This window comes from Eumetopias jubatus, unplaced genomic scaffold (assembly GCF_037043125.1).
Source record: "Eumetopias jubatus isolate StellerSeaLion01/CBP00866 unplaced genomic scaffold, mEumJub1_p1.0 scaffold_6, whole genome shotgun sequence".
NCBI classification, from domain to species: Eukaryota; Metazoa; Chordata; class Mammalia; order Carnivora; family Otariidae; genus Eumetopias; species Eumetopias jubatus.
In genome coordinates, this window is record NW_028274812.1 from 28,148,742 (window position 1) to 28,170,184 (window position 21,443).

General features: G+C 37.6%; 1 protein-coding gene across 1 annotated transcript in view; it reads right to left on the reverse strand.

Annotated features, from left to right (window-relative positions):
* The window catches only part of PEX7 (peroxisomal biogenesis factor 7), an 83,229-nt gene that overhangs the window by 21,951 nt on the left and 39,835 nt on the right, over positions 1 to 21,443 (reverse strand). Inside the window, exon 9 of the mRNA XM_028121461.2 lies at positions 654 to 753. Coding sequence (XP_027977262.1) covers positions 654 to 753 — 100 coding nt within the window. The remainder of the gene's footprint in view (positions 1 to 653; positions 754 to 21,443) is intronic.

A 21,443-nucleotide genomic window follows, 5' to 3' on the forward strand; every position in this document is an offset into this window, starting at 1 on the left:
TATTGACTCTCAAGTCCTCAAGAGAACAAAAGGGGGAAAATAAGAAGTTTATTAATTTTTTTAAGATTTATTTATTTTACAGAGAGCAAGTGCTTGCATGAATGCGGGGAGGGGCAGAGGGAGAGGGAGAGAAGTGGACTCCCCGCTGAGTGCAGAGCCTCACGCAGGCTCGATCCCACGACCCTGAGATTAAGACCTGAGATGAAATCAAGAGTCCATGCTTAACCGACTGAGCCACCCAGGGCGCCCCTTAAGTTTAAGTAAAACAGTAGCCATTCTACTCTTTCTGGTTGCCCATTGGAAGCTTCTTTTCTGACACGTGGTGTAGAGAGGATGATGATAGTCCTGAGAGGAAAATGACCTACCCATCATCTCAACGGCTCAGCGAGGCAACTGAATCTAGAACCACACTCCTGACTCTCACAAACCTCTGAGGACAAGCCATCCCCATTCTTCTCTTGTCACCCTTTCTATTGGGAGAGGTCTGCTCAAATGCTCAAGTTTATGTAACAAAAGAGATCAAGTTAATTATGTAAATATACTTTGTCCTGCCCTAAAGGCAAAAGTGTCTTCCTGACAACAGCACACGCCTTGCGTAAAGCTAGTTGCAAACTGCATGGGTAAGAAAAACCTCAGGAGATCGCACCCATTACCTGAGTAGGACTCTGAAGACTTAAATCTAAACCACAAGTAAACTCCGTGTGATGCTCCACTGTTTCAAGAAGAGGGTCAGGCTTTGAAAAGTTCCAGAATCTGTGAATATAAACAGAAAGAAATAATTTAAGTGCTAAAACTACCCAAAAATGGATCTAAGAAAAAACAGATATTTACCATAGCAGAGTCTTTATCAAGACAGCTTCAACCGATTCTTAAATACAGAGCCCCACTATTGGTCTACATAAAAAAATCTAATAAAAAATGTACCCCATTCTATTATATAAAAAAAAGAAATTATTAATCAATCTACCCTTGTAGATTATTCCCATTAGTATACCTTGTAGGATAGAAGCTTAACAAGTTTTAGTTAAAAAAATTTTTTTATATTGCACAAGGACATTTAAGATGAGATATACTATGCATCTGCAGCAATTTCTAAAAGCATTCATGACTGTAAAATAAAGATATTGGATTACACGAACTCTAACATTTTGTGATTTTTAAATACTTCATTTCTCAACAACTGATATGAAAAGATCTTAGGCTTAATTTACATTTCAACAGCAATTCAGATTCTTTAAAAAGAATCTGTTCTCTTATAAAAATCTCGGTAATTCTGAAAAAAAATTTTTTTTTGAGGCACAGACTTTCTTATGGATTCTACATCAATGTAATTTCTAGAGTCAAGAAACTGAAATGTGTTTTCCTGGGCCAATATTAAGTATTCCATTTATTCTCTATAGACTGGGAGTGGTACTATTTACCATAATATGTCCCTGATTTCTACCGTACAGATAGGAACTTGGCCCTATTTTCAATATACAAAATAGTACTTTATTTCTAAAGCTTTATTTGCTCATCATCTTTCTTATTTGACTCTAAACACTCCATAAAAATGGCACATTCAGGATCATAGAGTCATACCAATTCAGCCTCCCTAATGATCTGCAACATGGAACACACTGAAGGTTTAGCAGATCTCTCTGAAAGAGAGTAAATACACAAAACCAACAGTCATCGTTTGTTTAACCTGGTGGTATTATTTCCCTAATAAATACAGGGTTGGTCTTATTAAGTTTGAAAAGGATTGTTGCTATGGATAAACCACTGTGTGGGTACCAGAGAGACAATGAATAAATAGCTCATTTATCAGATTACTGAAATCTACAAAATATTTAAGGAGAGTGATTTTACTTTTAAAAATTTCCTGTTCAAACAAATGAGGGAACAGGCTGCAGTCCTCAGAAATCATAAAAGTGGCCTCCACTGTCTTTGCATATTTGTTCCTTTGGGTCTAGAGACAGATACTGTACTGAAATCTAATTTTCTAGATTTTGATAATGTTTGTATAAGCAAAAGTAAATAAGTCATCATGTAATTTCATTTCTAGAACATGGTTATTCACTGATTTGCATTATTTGAAACAGTAATCAAATGATTTTGTATATACCCACTACGTTCCAAAAAATATTCAAGATGGTTTTAAAAATGAGTATTTAATATGGCCCAAAAAAATGAGTCAAAGGAAAAGGACAGGAAAGTAAATCTGAACCTGCAATGAGATCGATAAACAAAAACAAAGAGCATCTTCAACATCTCTGAAGGAAACACAGAGATGTTGCTTCATAGGCTGCTACTCATGAGTCAATGGTATCACCCCAAAGGACAGGGTAGTAGAATCATTCTATAAGAAGGTCAACTTAATCTAGGTATTCAGCTTTCTGATTTCATTTGGGATTTAGATTCTATTATAATAGAATGGATGAGCATTTGTCTTCAGACCAACCACAGAAACTGGCTTGTGAATTTCAGAAGAACTTTTTAAGGATAATAAAAGCAAAAGGATTCATTTGTACCCTCCTGACAAGTTCCTGGAATGCAGTTTTTGTTATTATTTTGCTTTTTTTTGAGCTAGTTAAGGAAAAGGTGGCACTGAGGACAAAACAGGTGGGCCTTATCAAAATTAGGATGCCCAATAAGAACGCATGTGTGAAAACATCCAACATTAGCTTTAAAATATGATGAGGGAAGTCACGCATGCAGGAGGGCAGGCGGAAATTCTACTCAAAAAGTCAAGCTGCAGGCGCCTGGTTGGCTCAGTCCGGAAAGCAAGTGACTCTTGATCTCTGGGTCGTGAGTTCCAGCCCCACGCTGGGTATAGAGATTACGCCAATAAATAAAACTTAAAAAAAAAAAAAAGTAAAGCAGAATTTGCTCTAATACACAGCTTAACAGGCAGTCAAGGTGCCATACAGCTCCAGAGTCACACCCATCCTAACTTTAACCTGATAAAAACTATCAGGTATTTACTTGCAATCTACAAAACACTCGTCAAACAAGATGCACGCTACAACTCTAAGGATACTATTTGGGGAAGGGAGGGTTAGTCTAGCGAATGTCATAAAAGTGCTACCGGCTTAATTACATCAGTTCACAGCTCTGATGGAAATTATGTAATACACAAATTATGCCTATTATGCATATGATAGTACAAAAATTATGAGAGGTTCACTTCCAGCAGAATGGCTGACTAGGTGTCTAGAACATTCTTACTGAAAAAAAAAAATCCTAGATAATAACATAAAACAACCACCACCACAAAAACTTCATAAGAGCATCAGTGAGGACTCAGGTCAAAAATAAGACTGAAGCTCAGAGCAGTACATTGACCACGAGCCAGGTTTTGCCTTGAGAGGGTCTGCTGAACAGGAAGACCGGAGTTTCAATTTTTTTTTCTTTTTTGTTGGAGCTTCAATTTTCTAAACTTCGAGGGGATCAGGAGCCAGAAAAACCAGCAAGATTAATGTTAATATTTATAACTTAAGAAAACTTTCAGTAAACTAAAATATCTTAACAAAAATATCAAGTTAAAGACAGTAAATGGCACAAGCTACATAAGTTGAGAAAACCAAAAGCTAAGCAATGCCTCTATACACTATAATTCATTTTTTCATCACTAAAGGCTTTTTTTAATAACAAAAGAAATATACGTATTTTTTTCCTCATTCCCTCTCCAATGGCAACCACTGTCAACAGTTCGATGTGGACACTTCCAGAACTGTTCCATGTTCCTCCATTCTAATTCCGCCACAAAGGGGCGAGCAGTAAGGAGGGGGTGGGCATTTCTCCACATTTTCTCATGTTTGCAAGTAAGGGGGTGGGCAAGGTCTCTCCTTGCAATCTTCTGAAATCAAAGGTTCCATAAGTTCTATATATCTGAGGGCCTTCATGTGCCTATCACCCAAGTAAAATAGGCTCCTTTTATTGGGAGAAGTCAGGCTCCATATATCACTAAGCGGTCATGTTATTATTATAGGCATGTTATTATTAAGTGCAATGTTTGTTTTGGTCCAGCACATATACGACTTGGTGCCTTTTTGTCTCTTTGCTGATGAAATCACTGACTATTTAAGCTCTCTCATGGGAAGTAAATATACTGGACAGGGTTCCAATTATTAAAAATATTACAGAACCATAGGAACATTTTTCATTTAAATTGGAGATGGAGAGAGAGAGAAAAATTCATCACAGTACCAAGTCTTTTTTGAGTTCCTTTTTTTACCTTCTGATTCCACACTTCTTTAACAAAGCAAGTATGGAGCACTATGTTAAATAATACAGCCAAACTATTTCAAAAATTAAGCTGAAATCATTTTTCACTTTACTAAAATATAATTTGAAATCCCTCTACTAACACTTCTGAAATTTAGCCAACTTATGAGTTCAGAACATTTATATTTTTCAAAATTCTTCTTTTTCCTTTCCTGTTCTCAACTTACGAGTTGGTCCATAATTCTCTGTGAGTCTTTCCTAACTACAATAAAAAAAGATGGGAAAAAACATTGGCTCCCTTTTCATGTCTTAGAAGTTCATTAATTTTAGCCAAGCTGAATTTTAATTAATTTTAGTCACATTAATTTTAGTTGTGTTTTTAAAATTCTAAGCAAATTGCACAATTATAATTCCCTGTTTGCAATGCTTCGGGCTAGTGTTCTCTAGAGTGAAGAGTAAAAAATGTCACAACAGCTGTTTTCTCATCGCTTAATTACTTGTTCATTCAACAATTTGTGAGTCCTCAGATATGCCAGGTACTGTGATGGGCATCAGAAGGAAGAGAGATGTGGCAGGATAGACTGACATTCTTTAAAAAGGCCACAGAAACATAAATGTCACTGCAACTGACAAGTAACCCCAAAGACAATGTGGGATGGTATAAGAATGACATCCTGGGGTGCTTGGGTGGCTCAGTTGGTTGGGTGTCTTGGTTTCAGCTCAGGTCATGATCTCAGGATCCTGAGATCGAGCCCCATGTTGGGCTTTGTGTTCAGTGCAGAGTCTGCTTGAGATTTTCCCTCTGTCCCACTTGCGCTCTCTGTCTCTCTCAAATAAATAAGTAAATCTTTAAAAAAAAAGAAGAAGAAGAATGAAATCCTGAGGAATTGACACTGAACGGAAATCTGAAGGTTGAGGAGTTAGCCGGGTAGAGACCAGTTGGCCCCTTGTCAGCAGGGAACAGAGAGGGTCCGATCACACAGGTCTTTTAGCCCATGTGAGGAATTTGGGATTTTCTCTTAAGTATAAAAAACAAAAGAAAAGGAAAGAAATAAAAAAAAAAAAAAACTGAAGGAGAGAGGTGCCTGGGTGGCTTGGTTGGTTAAGCGTCTGCCTTTGGCTCAGGTCATGATCCTAGAGTCCTGGGATCAAGCTCCATTTTGGGCTCCCTGCTCAGTGAAGAGCCTGCTTCTCCCTCTCCCTCTGCCGTTCCCCCTGCTGTGCTCTCTCTCTCTCTCCCCCTGTGTCAAATAAATAAATAAAATCTTAAAAAAAAAAAACTGAAGGAGATTTATATACTCGGCTTTACATTCTTTGAAAATATTTTCTTAGTAAACTTTTAAATGTTATAATAGTTTTAAATCTGCAGCGAACTTCTGAACAAAGTAGAGTTCCCGTGTAGTATGACCCTATGCAGTACGGGTCCAAAAAGAGAAAATACCAGCCTGGATTTAGGATGGTGACAGTGATGATGAAGAAAGGTTAATGGACTGGAGATATATGCAGGCAGAAGAATTAATAGAACAGAAGAAACAAAATGATTAATGGAATAAGAAAAAAATAAAGAATGATTCCTATGTTTCTGGCTTCTATCATAGTACTTATGATACTTCCATGTATTTAGTTATTTATAGATCTTTTTTCTTCTAAAAGGCACTAAACTCCTTGAATTCAGGGACAGTGTCCTATTCTTCTTTGTATGTCTGGCATATATAAAAGTATCGGACACACGGACACCCAAAGAACGTTTCTTAAATGAATGAAAAAAAAATAAATGTGAATATTAAGGGCAAGATAAATAACAAAGGCTAACCTCACAAATAAAGTAACTTTAAATCACCTACAGACATGGTTCCCAAATGATGGACCAGAGACTCATTCCTCTGCTTTGCTGAGGAATTTTTTCTGAAAATTCCAATTGAGTAGATCTGTATGGAATCCAAAGATCCCTTCCCAGGACATGGTGCTGCTCAACCAGCTAGGTCTGGAAGTTACCAATCTAAGGTAGCACTTCAACAAATAGATGTGATAAATTCCCATCAGAAACAACAGTGATTCTAGGCATCAGGCAGAAGGGGAGGCAAGGAAAAAAGCCAGTGGGGGAGTGGGGGTGGTTCTCAACCTTGACTAAATGCGATCAACTGAGAAACTTTAAAAAAACTGATGTGGGAATGCTATCCCTAGAAATTCTGATTTAATTGGCCTGGGGTGTGTCATGGGCATTGGGAGGTTCAAACATTCTCCAGGTGATTGTAATGTATAGCCAAGGTTGAGCTTCTTGAGGGGGTGGGGGTGGGGTGGCAGATATTATCCATTAATTGAGAATCACTGATCTAGACCAACAGTTCTCAAACTTAACTTTGCATCAGAATCACCTGGAGTGCTTATGAAAAACAGACGTAGAAGGTATGGAGTGAGGCTCAAGAATTTGCTTTAGAGATTAAGCAATCTATCGTGACGCAGTTAATAAATGGCAGCCCCAATGTACAGACTCTACTGGCACCATGTCCAGTACTTCTTCTACTGAAAGATGCTGCCATTCGCTTTTTCTCTGGGTCACGCCAAGGGACCTGGAATATAGGTGGCCTGGGGCTCTTCAGGTAGTTCTGATTAACACCCTGAAAGTTCAAATGGCCCTGGACCAAGTCAGGCTTCCCCTATACTCCTCAAACTACATAGAAAATACCATTAGCCGGGGCGCCTGGGTGGCTCAGTCGTTAAGCGTCTGCCTTCAGCTCAGGTCGTGATCCCGGGGTCCTGGGATCGAGCCCCACATCGGGCTCCCTGCTCCGCGGGAAGCCTGCTTCTCCCTCTCCCACTCCCCCTGCTTGTGTTCCCTCTCTCGCTGTGTGTCTCTCTGTCAAAATAAATAAAATCTTAAAAAAAAAAAAAAAAGAAAATTCCATTAGCCAAAGCCCATGCCAACAGTCCATTAGTCGGCCAGCTTACATTCAAAACCAATACCCTAAGAAAAGTACAAGCTAGAATAAATCTGAACTCCTCTCGGAAGGAGTTCAGAAATTTTCCTTTCTTCTAATATTTTTTACAAGCACTTGCTGGATCTCCCATCTATCTTGCTATCCCTTCCTGACTTTTGCATCATTCAATTGATCAGCTCTTTCTGTAACCTCACAGATCCCCATCTTTTTGAAGTGAGTCCTCCCTGAGCAGAACACATGGAATCATGGGCTTATTATTTTATTGTCTGTATTGCTTTTGGAGGGGATTAAAACATAGAAATTATAGACTAGCAAAACAATCTTGTTAAAGAGCTAAACTTTCATTCATTAAAGAATATTCACTGAATGCTAAGGCTCATTTGTTTGCATGACTAGATTGGAGAGTTGTTTATTTTTGTAACTGGTAATGACAAAAATAAAGCTTACAACTGAAAAATACTGTCTGCTAAGTGAAAAAATATGATTAATTTCAAAGAATTACTGAACAATTTTCAAAGAACTTCCAGAACGACTCATTCACAAAAATCCAGGAACCATATTTACAAACTTTCAAGGTTAAATACAAAATTCTAGAATTAAGATTCTCTACCAAAATAAACGATTTTTAATATTTCAGTTAAAACTTTAATTAGATCAGTATTTTAGAGGGACTTACTCCACTTCATCACAATAAACATTAAGCCGAGGAGCCACATACCACAAAGCCTAGCGTACTTTGACAAATTAAAGAAAACCATTAGCTGATGAAAGGCTTTCTCTGAGAGTATTCATGCTTGCAATCCACAGGGATACAGGATGATTTTCTGAAGAATGCCACATCTCAGCAAGAGGAGACATAAGAAGAAAAAAGTAAAGACTCTTAGAGGCTTTGTTTACTGCTCACTGGTACAAACTGGAGAACCATGAAATAATTTTGTAATCAAGTTTCAAACAACATCTTAAAAAAGAAACAAACTGGGAAGAACTCTATCTGGCATGACGTGAAATAGTATCAGTATCTCAGGGATGAGAATAATCTATGTTCAACTGAACTGTCCCCGGCACCAAAATGTGGCTACGGAGGTTAACTACCTACCAAATGTGTCAAAAGGTTATTTCACAGAAGTACAGACCACAGTGGGATCAGATGAGGCTGCAGGAGAACTTGGCCCCTAAGTGCTGAAGAACTAAACTGGTAGCAAATGTTCACCCGCTCCAGTCCCTTATCAGCTATATCCCTCTGACTCCTAAAGTCCTCATCTCCGCAGCTAAGCATTTGTGAATAAACCCACTCAGGCTGTGGGATGTCTACACAGCTTACAAGGATCTCCTGTACTGAACAACTCTCTTGTCAGTGGAGGGCGGATACAGTGATGGGGAGAGAAGCCGACATCGATACATGTGGGAGAAAGAAAAACACACGGAGCAGACCAAATAATTCTGCTTCTTTTCTGGTTGACTGGGCAGGAAAGCTTAAGGAGAAAAAAAAAAAAGAAAGAAAGAAAAAAGAAAAGAAAAAAAAATCAGCGCAGAAAGAGGAGAAATGAGAGCAGGCACTTGAGTCAAGCAGTTTCAGTACCTTCCCTGGCCCCTGGGGCACTCCTGCCCTGGCGCTCGGAGGGGTCCCAGATCCTGAGCAATGTCTCTCCTTTTCTATATAAGCCAGCTCGAGATGGGTTCTGTTTTACACACGAGTCTGCACACAATGCACACACATGCAGACACACACATGCCCTTCACATGCTGAATTGGATTGCTCATTATTGGTGTTTATTCTCTGTATGGTTCACTCTATTAGGTCAAATCTCTAAGATTCAGTGTTAGAATAAGTTAGTGTTGCCACATTCCAGACTGGAGCTTCAGGGCAGACTTCCAGGGTGAATTTTTTTTTTTTAAAGATTTTATTTATTTGGGGGGCGGATAGCACAGAGGGAACATGAGAGGGAGAAGCAGACTCCCTGCTGAGCAGAGATCCTGACGCGCGGCTCCATCCCAGGACCCTGAGATCATGACCTGAGCTGAAGGCAGACGCTTAACCGACTGAGCCACCCAGGCGCCCCTCAAGGGTGATTTATCCTTGAGTTCTTAGGGGACAGAACAAAGTACTGACAGCTGGTGGGTAGTACCTAGTTGATCTAAATAAACAGGCTCACTATGTGTGCAAACAAAGGGGTGGGGACACTGAGGTTTTCTGCTCAATTACCTTTTTCTTAAAAACGGTAACTGCACAGATTAGTGTCCACTAATTCTACAGGGCTTATAACAAAAAACAGAAGCTGCCTGCACAGACCCCTCCCCCCTTCACCTCAGAGGCCATGGCTTTCCATTCTTTTAACTGTTCCTTCTGATACTCTGTACTTAACTTCCACTATATTTCCAAATAATATGCTCATAGAATTCATTGATTATTTTCACTTTCACATATCTTTTGGCTTCCTACCGTGGAAGATGAGGCAAAGCATTATCTCCATTAGAAAATATACATATACGCAACAAAAGCCACTCAGCTGCCTATTCAAACTGCACAACAGAAGTTCTTAAAAATTATAATGCAAATTAACTAACAAACTCCAGAAATTTTCTGCTAATCAACACAATTCAAAGTTCAAAGCAGTGACTGACACTGCACTAAGCTAAGGCTTAACATTCCTCACTGCTTTTAGATCTATGTATTTCTTCATGTGCTTGCATTAGGTTATGAATTATACACAGATTTGGTTTGGTTCTTAATGAAAACTGTCAGCACTAAATAGTTCTGAAAATGTTCTGCAGTTACAAATCAAGGAATTTAAAATCAAAAGTCTTCCACATTCCTTCCTAATTAATGTACATTGTTTCATTTTATAGGAAATTCCTTTCATTTTTCACCTGGCATTTAACTTGCAAAATTATGCTTCACTTCATCAAAAGCTCTTTCCGATATGACAATAATTAACACAAGACTTTTCTAATTTAAACAAGTCTAATGGAAAAACTCTTTGGGACATATAAAAACATCAATCTATAAACAAACTTGGGATTTATTGCTTCATACATACAAATACCTTAACTATTAGTTATATGAAGCTCAAGGAGATTTATTAGTAAATTGCACATGACGATTGTAAGGAAAAAAAAATCTATCTGTAAATTTAGTTGACTATCAGGATACCAATACGATGGTTCCAAATTTGTTAAAGAGCAAAATTTCGTGATCTAGTCAGTCCTGACTTCAATGCAATACAACAGCAAGTTTTTACCCTGGAAAAATATCACTCTCTTAACCCAACAGGACTTTCCACTTTAAATTCACAGTTTGATTAATGACTACCTCCAACATAAAGGGAAAGCCATATTAAAAATACAATTGTTATAGGTTTTTACACTCAAGAGTGAGCCAAGCGTAATACAACTTTACATGTAATTTAAATTCACTTACATCTAAAACATTTATTTAGAATATACACGTACCAGGTACTAGGGACAAAACAATGAAACAGACACCCATAGCCTGTAATCAGGTCATGTACTTTATTAACATAAAATATATTCAGTATTAAAATATCCTTATCAGAGTTAAGCAAATATGTGAATGTGAATATTCTCATTCTTAAAAAGTAAACCGAAGAAAACTACATTAAGATGCTTTCCTAATATCAGTGGTGAAGTTTAGTGCACCTTTGCCACAAAGCAAATCCTGTGATAGAGTTACAAAGACACATCTGAGATATCTGAGCGGCACACAATATTAAACAACTCTTTTTTTTTTAAAGATTTTATTTATTTATTTGAGAGAGAGATAATGAGAGATAGAGAGCACGAGAGAGGGAAGAGGGTCAGAGGGAGAAGCAGACTCCCCGCTGAGGGGGGAGCCCGATGCGGGACTCGATCCCGGGACTCCAGGATCATGACCTGAGCCGAAGGCAGTTGCTTAACCAACTGAGCCACCCAGGCGCCCTTAAACAACTCTTTGATCATTTTCAGGATTCAATCACAGTTACTCAAATGTTAACGGCTAGTGTCATATCATAGCCACATAATTTTTCTTGTGGTTTGATGAACAAATGCAGAGGAATTAAGAACAACTGTCTGAAAAGATGGGGTAAAATCATCATTTGAAACTGCATCTGAGCTCACATTCAGCCACATTTCTTACCTATTTACTTTGACTGACCTTTTTTGTGGGTAAGGGGCACTAGGTAAAGTTGAAAGGAAAGGTTTGCGAGACAGAATACATATTCAGCTATACTATCTGTTTACTTTGGCTGACCTTTTTTTATGGGGAAGGGGAAGAAAGAGAAGTATCTGCCTGTGGAAATCTCTGTGCTAATAAACATAAGGATCAAAAAAGCCCATCAACCACACCAAAGTTAAGACACTTACTATATAAAGGAAAATCCCCTGAGAGTAAATGCGACAAAGATAAAAGGTATTTCTGTGTCTGCTGCTTTGTTAAGATTCTAAGTTTACTACAATACGATTAAAGACCATTTTCCTGCTTATGCAACACAATCAAGCTATTTATCTTATTTTACAATTAAACAGTATCACTAAATATCGTATTTATGAGAAGGTATTAGTAAGAAACGTTTTCAGTGTCTTATTTTACATGGGCAAATACAGCTTACTTTTTTCTCAAATGTTATTTTTAAAATCACCAACCCAAAGAAAAATTCTGAGATTATAATGAACACTCATATATTCTTTGTCTAGGTTCACCAATTGTTAAAATTTTACATTTGCTTTATTTTCCTCTACAAACACATATATAAAGTAATATTTTTGCTGAACGATTTAAAAACAAATTGCAGGAGTCATCAGTGAGTGTCTTTTTGTGATTCTGCTTCTTTTTTAACAATTTTGATCAGAAATATAAGAGCATACATTTATAGTGACACAGTACTAAGTACAAAGTTTGAGGAATGTATGTGGATGAAAAAGAGAAGAAACTAAAATTTGCTGAGTGCTTGATATGGGCTAGGCTCTATGAGGACAGCTTTGCACACATTGATATTTAAATCTCATAATAATATATTTTATGACTGAGGAAACAATGGCTCAGGGAGGTCAAGTGACTTTATAAGAGATTAAAAATAACAATACCTAGTGATGGCAAATTCAGGATTTTAAACTGTATCTCTTTTTCTATTACATCATGCTGCCTTCCTAAGCAGTAATTTTAAAACAAATATATAGATAATATATAGTAATTTAGAGAAAAATATAGGTTGAATTGAAGTAGTAGTGGTCATGTGGCCATGGCTTTGAAGAAAATGATTCACGTATATTCACCTTTGTCTATGTGTACAAATATGCTCTGTTCTGGGTCATGCTGCACCAAATTCACAAGGTATGCCTCCCCACCCCATCCTGACAATGCAACAAGAATTCCCATTCACAAAGCTCCTCCACAGTTTAAGCACCATAATTATCTTATTAAAGTAATGCTAGGGAAGGCATGAATGATGAATACCTGAACTCTCCCTACAGTACTTACATTTTAAAATAGAAAACTTATTATAACTATTCTCATTGAAAATATCTGCTATTTCTTGGAGCACTTATTATGTGCCAAAGGTGTTTACAGTTTCATTTAATCTTCTGAATATCCCTGCAAAGTATCATTTCCTATATTTCACAGCTAGTAAATGGAGGAAATGGCCTTTCACCAAGTCTAATGGACTCAAAAGAGCATATGCTTACCCCACCACATAGAGGATTTTGAACCCATAGAACGTTCCAATATGTCTCCAGAGACCAAATGGAGAAGGACAGTACTGCTTCTATACAACCTCCTAGCCCCCCGCTTAGTACTTCTCACCTACTTACTTTATTAAATTATAATTTATGAGTAGATATTTAGAAAAGTTAGCAATTCTATATTCTTTCTGAATGAAATAGGTATGAAGTCTTGGTCTTAGATTGTCTAATCGCTCCCGGTAAAACCTTAAAATTATATAAGTTGAAGTTAAACTACATTGTCGAGTCAGGAATGTATCCAATTTGTAACTTGGGACTTAAACATATTTCAATAACATATAGTTATTGAATATAGTTCACTTAATGACAGACCATCTGCTATGTATTTACCATAGTAACATTGCACTCATTTAGGAATCTGACTTTTGAGAAGAACAACATCTCAAAACAGAACACTAAAAAAATAAAATCCAGAAAAGTTAGTGTATGTGAAAAATGGCTATTTTTAAGCTTGTGAATGGTATTAAGTGAGCAGGTTAAAAATAGTACATACAAAAGCAGAACAACATGTCACCTGGAAGTGAAGGAGAGGAGAAAAACATACAAAGAGCATAAGAAAAGAAACTAGAAAGTAAAACTTTCTGGGGCCACAGCTTCTCAGGACAGTTCTACATTACACAGACAGTTCAATAACTTATGCACTGTCAACCTTGGCCAGAGAAAGTTAGACTTTTTTAAAGAAAGATTTAAGATTATATACATACCTAAGTTATACGCCAATTAAAGAAGTTAAAAAAATTTGTATTAAGATACCTGAAATCCCAGCCGTCGGTAATCTCCTTTAAATTCTAGTTATATCTTTCCAAACACTTTTCAATAAAAATGTGTATACATACATGTATGTTTGTGTGTATATACACTTATATGTGTATCTATATACACTTACAGGTGTATTTATATACACATATATTATAATACTGAAAGGCTTTTAAATCCGTAATTGTTAAAAGTATGGCACATGGCACATAACCTTTTACGCGTCCATCTTTGTCAAGACCCACTTTTGTAGACTACTTCAATCCCGAAATGATTATAGATATTATAGGCAGTACTGTATTTTGGCAATTTAATCCCTAGGGCGATAATGTTTAACATAACAGGGGAAAATTATACTGTTTGGAAATACATAAAGGCCTGGGCTTACTAGAAGTGTTCAGGTATTGAGTAATATGAAAAGTACCAGCTTTGAAAATAAAAGATCTAGGTTCAAGTTTGGCTCCATAACTTGCCAGTTGTATGATAATGGCCTACTCTTCCACCTCCCAGAGTCAACTGCCTTCTGGATAAAATGAGTACACGCCCAAGGTAGTGTTGTGTGAATGCTTTATAAACTAGATATGGCTAATCAAAAATAAGAAGCTGTATCATTTTAAACACTGGGTGTTATGTGTAAGTGGTGAATCACTAAACTCTACTCCTGAAAACAATACTATGCTATATGTTAACTAACTAGAATTTAAAGAAAAATTTGAAAAAAAATAAGAAGTTAAATATAAGAACAGATATCGATGTGAAAAAATTTGAGGCATAATGAAGACTCTTTATTTGGACCTCTCCTGCTCAATATTCCTACTGCCTGAAATCCAGGTGCTACTGATCCCGGAGGAAGAGGAGCCAACTGCTAACTGCAGGGTCTTGTCCTGCCCACGCCAGGACCCTCTGCCCAGTCCCTGCCCACTAAATGCCAGAGGTGTCTGCCGGCACCGCCACAAAACCAAATGTGCCCCCACTAAGAATTACTGCAGGTTTAATTTAAAGTCTAACTATCACCAAGGAAACATACACAGTAAACCTCAGGTCCTCCTTGCCTCCAGATAAATAAATAAGTAAAAATGTTCTTCAAAGGGAGTAAAAGCCGCTGAAAGGAGAGGAGGTAAAGAATGCTTACGTAAAGTTTATCTGGCTTATAACTTTCCAGATATTTTCCAATGGAAATGCACACATATACACATATTACAATTACAGAAGCTTTTTAAAATCAGTAATTATTAAGATCACAATCACCTAGGTCTAGGCCAGCCCCAGTGCAGTGCTGGAGCCAGCTCGTTCTGGTTTGCAAGAGCTGGCTGCGCATAACTTCCCAACCCACGTGACGCTGGAAGCCTGGTATCAGCTGTGATGGAAGGATTTATACCACTGAACTCTTTTTTTTTTCTAAGATTTTATTTATTTATTTGACAGAGAGAGAGAGAGAGAGCACAAGTAGGCAGAGCGGCAGGCAGAGGGAGAGGGAGAAGCAGACTCTCCGCTGAGCAGGGAGCCTGACGTGGGGCTCAATCCCAGGACCCCAGGATCATGACCTGAGCCGAAGGCAGCCGCTTAACCAACTAAGCCACCAGGCGCCCCTATACCACTGAACTCTTATTTCAAACACTATGAATCAGGTTACCCCCACCTGCCTAGAGAGCCAGTTGTTAAACATTTTTCAGACCACTGGTCAGCCCTTATTGAATTCTGTTGAATAATAAACTGTTAGTAAACTAAAATGGGGTCATTATCTGGTCTTATAAACAATAAAAGCACTGATAAAAATACTAGAATCAAAACCACAATGAGATACCACCTTACACCAGTTAGAATGGCTAAAATTAACAAGATAGGAAACAACAAATTGTTGGTGAGGATGTGGAGAAAGGGGAACCCTCTTACACTGTTGGTGGGAACGCAAGCTGGTGCAGCCACTCTGGAAAACAGTATGGAGGTTCCTCAAGATGTTAAAAATAGAGCTACTCTATGACCCAACAACTGCACTACTGGGTATTTATACCAAAGATACAGATGTAGTGAAACAAAGGGGCACCTTCACCCCAATGTTCATAGCAGCCATGTCCCCAAGAGCCAAACTGTGGAAGGAGCCAAGATGCCCTTCAACAGATGAATGGATAAAGAAGATGTGGTCCATATATACAATGGGATATTACTCAGCCACCAGAAAGGAGGCATACCTACCATTTACACTGACACGGATGGAACTAGAGGGTATTATGCTAAGTGAAACAAGTCAATCAGAGAAAGACAATTATCATATGGTTTCACTCATATATGGACCATAAAGAATAGCATGGAGGACCACAGGGGAAGGGAGGGAAAACTGAAGGGGAAGAAATCAGAGAGGGAGACAAATCATGAGAGACTCCTGACTCTGGGAAAGAACCTGAAGGTTTCGGGAGGGGAGGTGGGTGGGGGGATGGGGTAACTGGGTGACGGGCATTAACGAGGGCACATGATGTGATGAGCACTGGGTGTTATATGCAACTGATGAATCACTGAACACTGCATCTGAAACTAATGATCTACTATATGTTGGCTAATTGAATTTATTTATTTATTTTTTCAAAGATTTTATTTATTTGACCTGGCTAATTGAATTTAAATTAAAAAATACTATACTTTTATAGTAAAAATTGAATTTAAATTAAAGAAACACATACTTTTGGAGCTCTGAACTGAAACTAAATTTAAAAGTTATGTACTAGAGAACATGTTGATAAAAAGTTGCACACTGTCACCAAGAAAATGAACTCCCAGGGGGCAGAGGACCACAAAAGGCCAGGTTGAGGCTGCCTGCTTTTGTGGCCATAAAATACAAATTGTTATCTCACCCTTAAGATGAGAGCTGAAATGGGCCTTGTTCAACCCCCAAGAGATGGTCTTCTGTCACCATCCATCCTGGCGGTGTAATAAATGGCAAACACTTATATAGCACTTGCTATACGCAGCATTTGTGGCTATTACTCCTCCTGTCCTCACAGCAAGCCAGTGTGATGGGTACTATCACCCTCTCTCCATTTTACAGAAGAGGACACCGAGCATACTGTTTTAAAATAGCATGTTCACATTTATACAGATAGTAAAAGGAGGCCTGGATCCATAGTCTGTGGTCCTAACTCCTGTGTTACCCAGGAATATGTCACCCCACAATTAGTCCATTCAACTTGTATTTCCCACAACCCCAGATCTGTATTTGTGACTACATGTCTCTCTGCTACACCCACTAATCCCAACACAAATGACAGCCTCGGGACTCCCTGAAGTGTGTTTCTATTTTTCTCCAGGCCTTTACTTTTATCATTTTGTCAGCAAGACATTCAGGACTGTCTATTACAAGGGTTGTCAGATAACAGGCATTCTATAAAAATGCCTGAATTTTAAAGCAGAGTATAGCCCTACCATTTTGCAACCAAAGTAGCTTAACAGTGGAGTTGGAAACATTAACATTGCTGGTATAGGCAGAGTGAGTTTCACATCACACAAGCTTGGATGAGCACAGTTTGAAAACACTGGAATTAAAACTCCCTATTTTTCTTGCCAAAAATTTTATAAGTCAAAAAAAAAAACCACTGCTGTTTGGTATATTACTACCAAAAACCATTGACAAAGAATGTTTGGAAGGTTAGGCTATTTATAAAAGGATCATGAAGCTGAAGAGTATTACTCTTTAAATTTATCATATTAGTTTTATAAAATTTTTTTATAAAAAACTTTTACAAATTTTATGAAAGTGAGATCTTTAAGTATCTAAGAAGTATTTGCTACACCTGGAAGAGACAAAATGTTGATTTTTCTAATAAAAACATAATTTTAATTTAACAGCTTTTACTTTTGTTTGGCTGCCATACATACTGGATCTGCTGATTTCCAACTGTGTTTACAAAACAATCCACTTAGTATGAAACCAAAAACAAGCACTCAGAACTCAAATCATGCTCCTGCATGGTTGGCGTAGCAAACACGCCTCGGCAGAAAAAGAAGTTACTAACGAAGAGTACATCAGAAGAAGATGATGTGCTAACATCTATGGTGATAACATTCACAGAAGAATGGAAATAATTCACTATGAAATATTTCAGATTTAGTACTATCTTGAGTGAAGTTTAGAAAGAACCGATATGCTATCTTCTTCTTCTTTTTTTTTTTTAAACATATAATGTATTATTTGTTTCAAAAGTACAGGTCTGTGATTCTACAGTGTTACATAATTCCCAGTGCTCACCATAGCACATACCCTCCCCAAGACAGCAGGAAGGGAAGAAGGAAGGGGGAAAAATCGGAGGGGGAGACAAACCATGAGAGACTATGGACTCTGAGAAACAAACTGAGGGTTCTAGAGGGGAGGGGGGTGGGGGGATGGGTTAGCCTGGTGATGGGTATTAAAGAGGGCACGTTCTGCATGGAGCACTGGGTGTTATATGCAAACAATGAATCATGGAACACTACATCAAAAACTAATGATGTAATGTATGGTGATTAACATAATAAAATAAATAAATAGATAAAAAAAAGAAAGAACCGATATGTATTTTTTTAAAAGATTTTATTTATTTGACAGAGAGAGAGAGAGAGAGAGTGCACGCACAAGCAGGGGGAGTGGCAGGCAGAGGGAGAAGCAGGCTTCCCGCTGAGCAGGGAGCCCGATGTAGGACTCGATCTCAGGACCCTGGGATCATGACCTGAGCCAAAGGCAGATGCTCAACTGACTGAGTCACCTAGGCACCCCAGAACTGATGTGTATTTTTTTAAATATTTTATTTATTTATTTGACAGAGAAAGAGATAGCAAGAGCAGGAATATACAAGGAAATACAAGGAAATTACAAGCAGGGGCAGGGGGAGAGGGAGAAGCAGGCTTCCCACCGAGCAGGGAGCCCAATGCGGGGCTCGACCCCAGGACCCTGGGATCATGACCTGAGCCCAAGGCAGACGCTTAATGACTGAGCCACCCAGGTGCCCCCTGATGTGTATTTTTATAGAGTATATTGCCCATCTGCTAAAGGGAGTTCTGATATTTTTCATAAGGTTGGAGCTTTTATTTAATCTAAACACACTAATTTCAAATGCTATGCTACATATTAATTTTTAGATTTTTATTATTTATTCAGTGAAACATAATGAGCTACTATACAGGTAAAGGACTTAAAGCTTTTTCTATTAGATATGATTATATATCCACATAAAACAAAAATATGAAACTCGTATTTTATAATACTAAAATATCCATCACATCATCAGTTTTGATATAATGCACATAATATGAACTATTTTAAAATGAAATTTTAAAGGCTTAAAAAACTAGACAAAATATAAAAATGGACAAGTAAATGAAAACTTATATTTGAAGAGCTTATGTTATAAAAACTAGCCATCCAAATCTACAGGTAATATCTGTATAATTATCAGTGCTGAAAATTAAACAGGTTATTGCTGGTCTTCCGTCTTAAATCTTTTTCTTTTTATCAAAATGAGTTTTCTGGCACTAAAAATATCATCAATCCAATGAGATTTAAAATTCCTCAGGGGATAAATTTAACTCATATCACATGGGTTAAAAAATCTACCAAAAACATATCTTTTCTGACCTTTCCAATGCGTGGTCACCACACACAAATAATGAGAACTAAACTCACACAAGACATTGCTACAGTTAAAGTCGTATTCTCAGCATGTTTTGAAAATTACAAAATTACAGTACATATATTAAAAAATGAAATTTTAAAAAACGATTTTTTCTTTTTCTACTTTCCTTCTCATAAGAAAGTCTTTGGTAGTGATATATATATATATATATATATATATATATATATATTGAAATACACAATTATTAACCTCCAGTTACATTTAGTATGAAGGTAGTACAGTAAAATAGCCATAATGTATGTTAAAATGAAAATTCTATTTCTGGAAAAAAGAGGAGGCTGCATCTACATACTGCCTGTGATGGAATTTGGCTTAAGTTTTTTACTCCATATTGAGAAAATGATTACCAATTTTGCAGGGAAAAAAAAAAGAATTCTAGGCTTCAGGCTTGACTAGGGATAGTATTCCCATGGAAACCTTAAAATGGCCCTGGTGAACGGAAGCTTAGGGGACACTAAAAGCTTGGCTGGGAAGGAAAGAGAAATGTAAGAGAGAACTTAAAAGAAGATACAGGATAAAGGAATAAGTTACAGGCTAAGGGGGAGGTCAGTAGGGAATTGGAGAACAATAATAACGGAGGGAGAAGGGGTGATTTCACGGAGTCCTGAAAACAACAAGAGCGTATGGGGTTAAGAGCACTCATGTCCAATGGTAGCAGAGAAATGGATAGGTACAGATTTAGATCAATCCGCAGGCTTGCAGTGGAAAACGAGATAATTTGTGCTTGAGCCCTACAGTTATTATTTTTTAAAGAGATATAAAAGGCCTTTCAGTGAATAAGGTTGGTGAGGTGTCTTAAGAAGAAAAGCAAACGTTGGGACAGTGGAAAAACTAACACAGTATTTTCAAGCATGTCCTCTTCTGTAATTCTTATAATCAATTTGTGAGGAGAGATATTATTAATTCCATTTTACATATGAAGAAACTTGGACTCTAAGTTATATAGGAAAACTGTGCATTAAATGTCCTTTTCAGTTATATGTTAAGGATCTCCTATTATTATCATTTCACTTTTTCCAAATGCTTACAAATACAGCTATGACACCTGTGACCTTGCAGCATGTCACTGAAGCCATTCCTCTCCCCAGAAGCACTAAACATCTATCCCCCAATCTCCAGTCTTGCTCAGGCTTCAGGAAAGAGGCAAAACCTAATTCTTAGAAATAGAGAGGAAAGTAAGACTGTGAGCCTCAAATTGTGATGATTTTTGAGCAGGTTTAGCTATCTACAAGATTCTGGAGTAGTACAGTTGACATTCAAAAGTCCAGTCTTAACAAATATTTCTGAGACAAATTTACATCTACAAAAATAAGGCATTTCCCAACTGGGCCCTCAAGGATACTTAAGTATATAGATAAAACAGGGCATGGCCAGTAGGGTTAAGATCATGACAGTTCTGAAAGGAAGGTATAGGTAAGTGACTACGTTTTCCCCTTTAATTAGAAACAGGACAGAAATGGATTTAATATGCCCCTTAATAATTCCTAGAAACCAGAAAGACCCAATTAAAATTGTTAGAGACACTAAAAATGAGATCAAAAGATTAATGCCCAATCTCCTTTGGTCAAGTCTCCAGTGATCAGTTTCAAACACCCGAAAGGTCTTTGAAATCCAAGGACTAGATTCTATATCCAGAAATCCCTTTTGAGCCCACAAGTGACACCATGTAAAGAGAGAAAACTGAAAGTTCAACTCTTAATCTCAGCCCATCCAAAGGACCTCACATCACTGGCCATTCACATCTGGTTGAAATCCTCTCCCGAAGATTCTGTGGCATACTGCATACTCTCCTGTTTTAAGTGGGCTGGTCCCTTCTTTTTTCCAATATTAATTGTCTCCTGCATTTTGCTCTTCTTTTTCTAAACTTACTCATTCTTGTGGATTGACCTGTCAGTAAGTTAATGGTCTTCAAGTCCATATTTACAGCCCAAACCTCCAGCCAAAAATCTAGCTCCACAATTCCAGTTTGGAAAAAGTTTGGGGTGGATGGCAACCAACTGCCAAGTTTTCTTCCTGTCTGTCATGTTGCCATTCTTTGGCTCCCGTGCCAGAAGTTCTAAAATCACTCCTTACTATCTTATACAGACTACTAAAAACAAAACAAAAACAAAACAAAACAAAAAACTGGTTATGGCATCCTTTT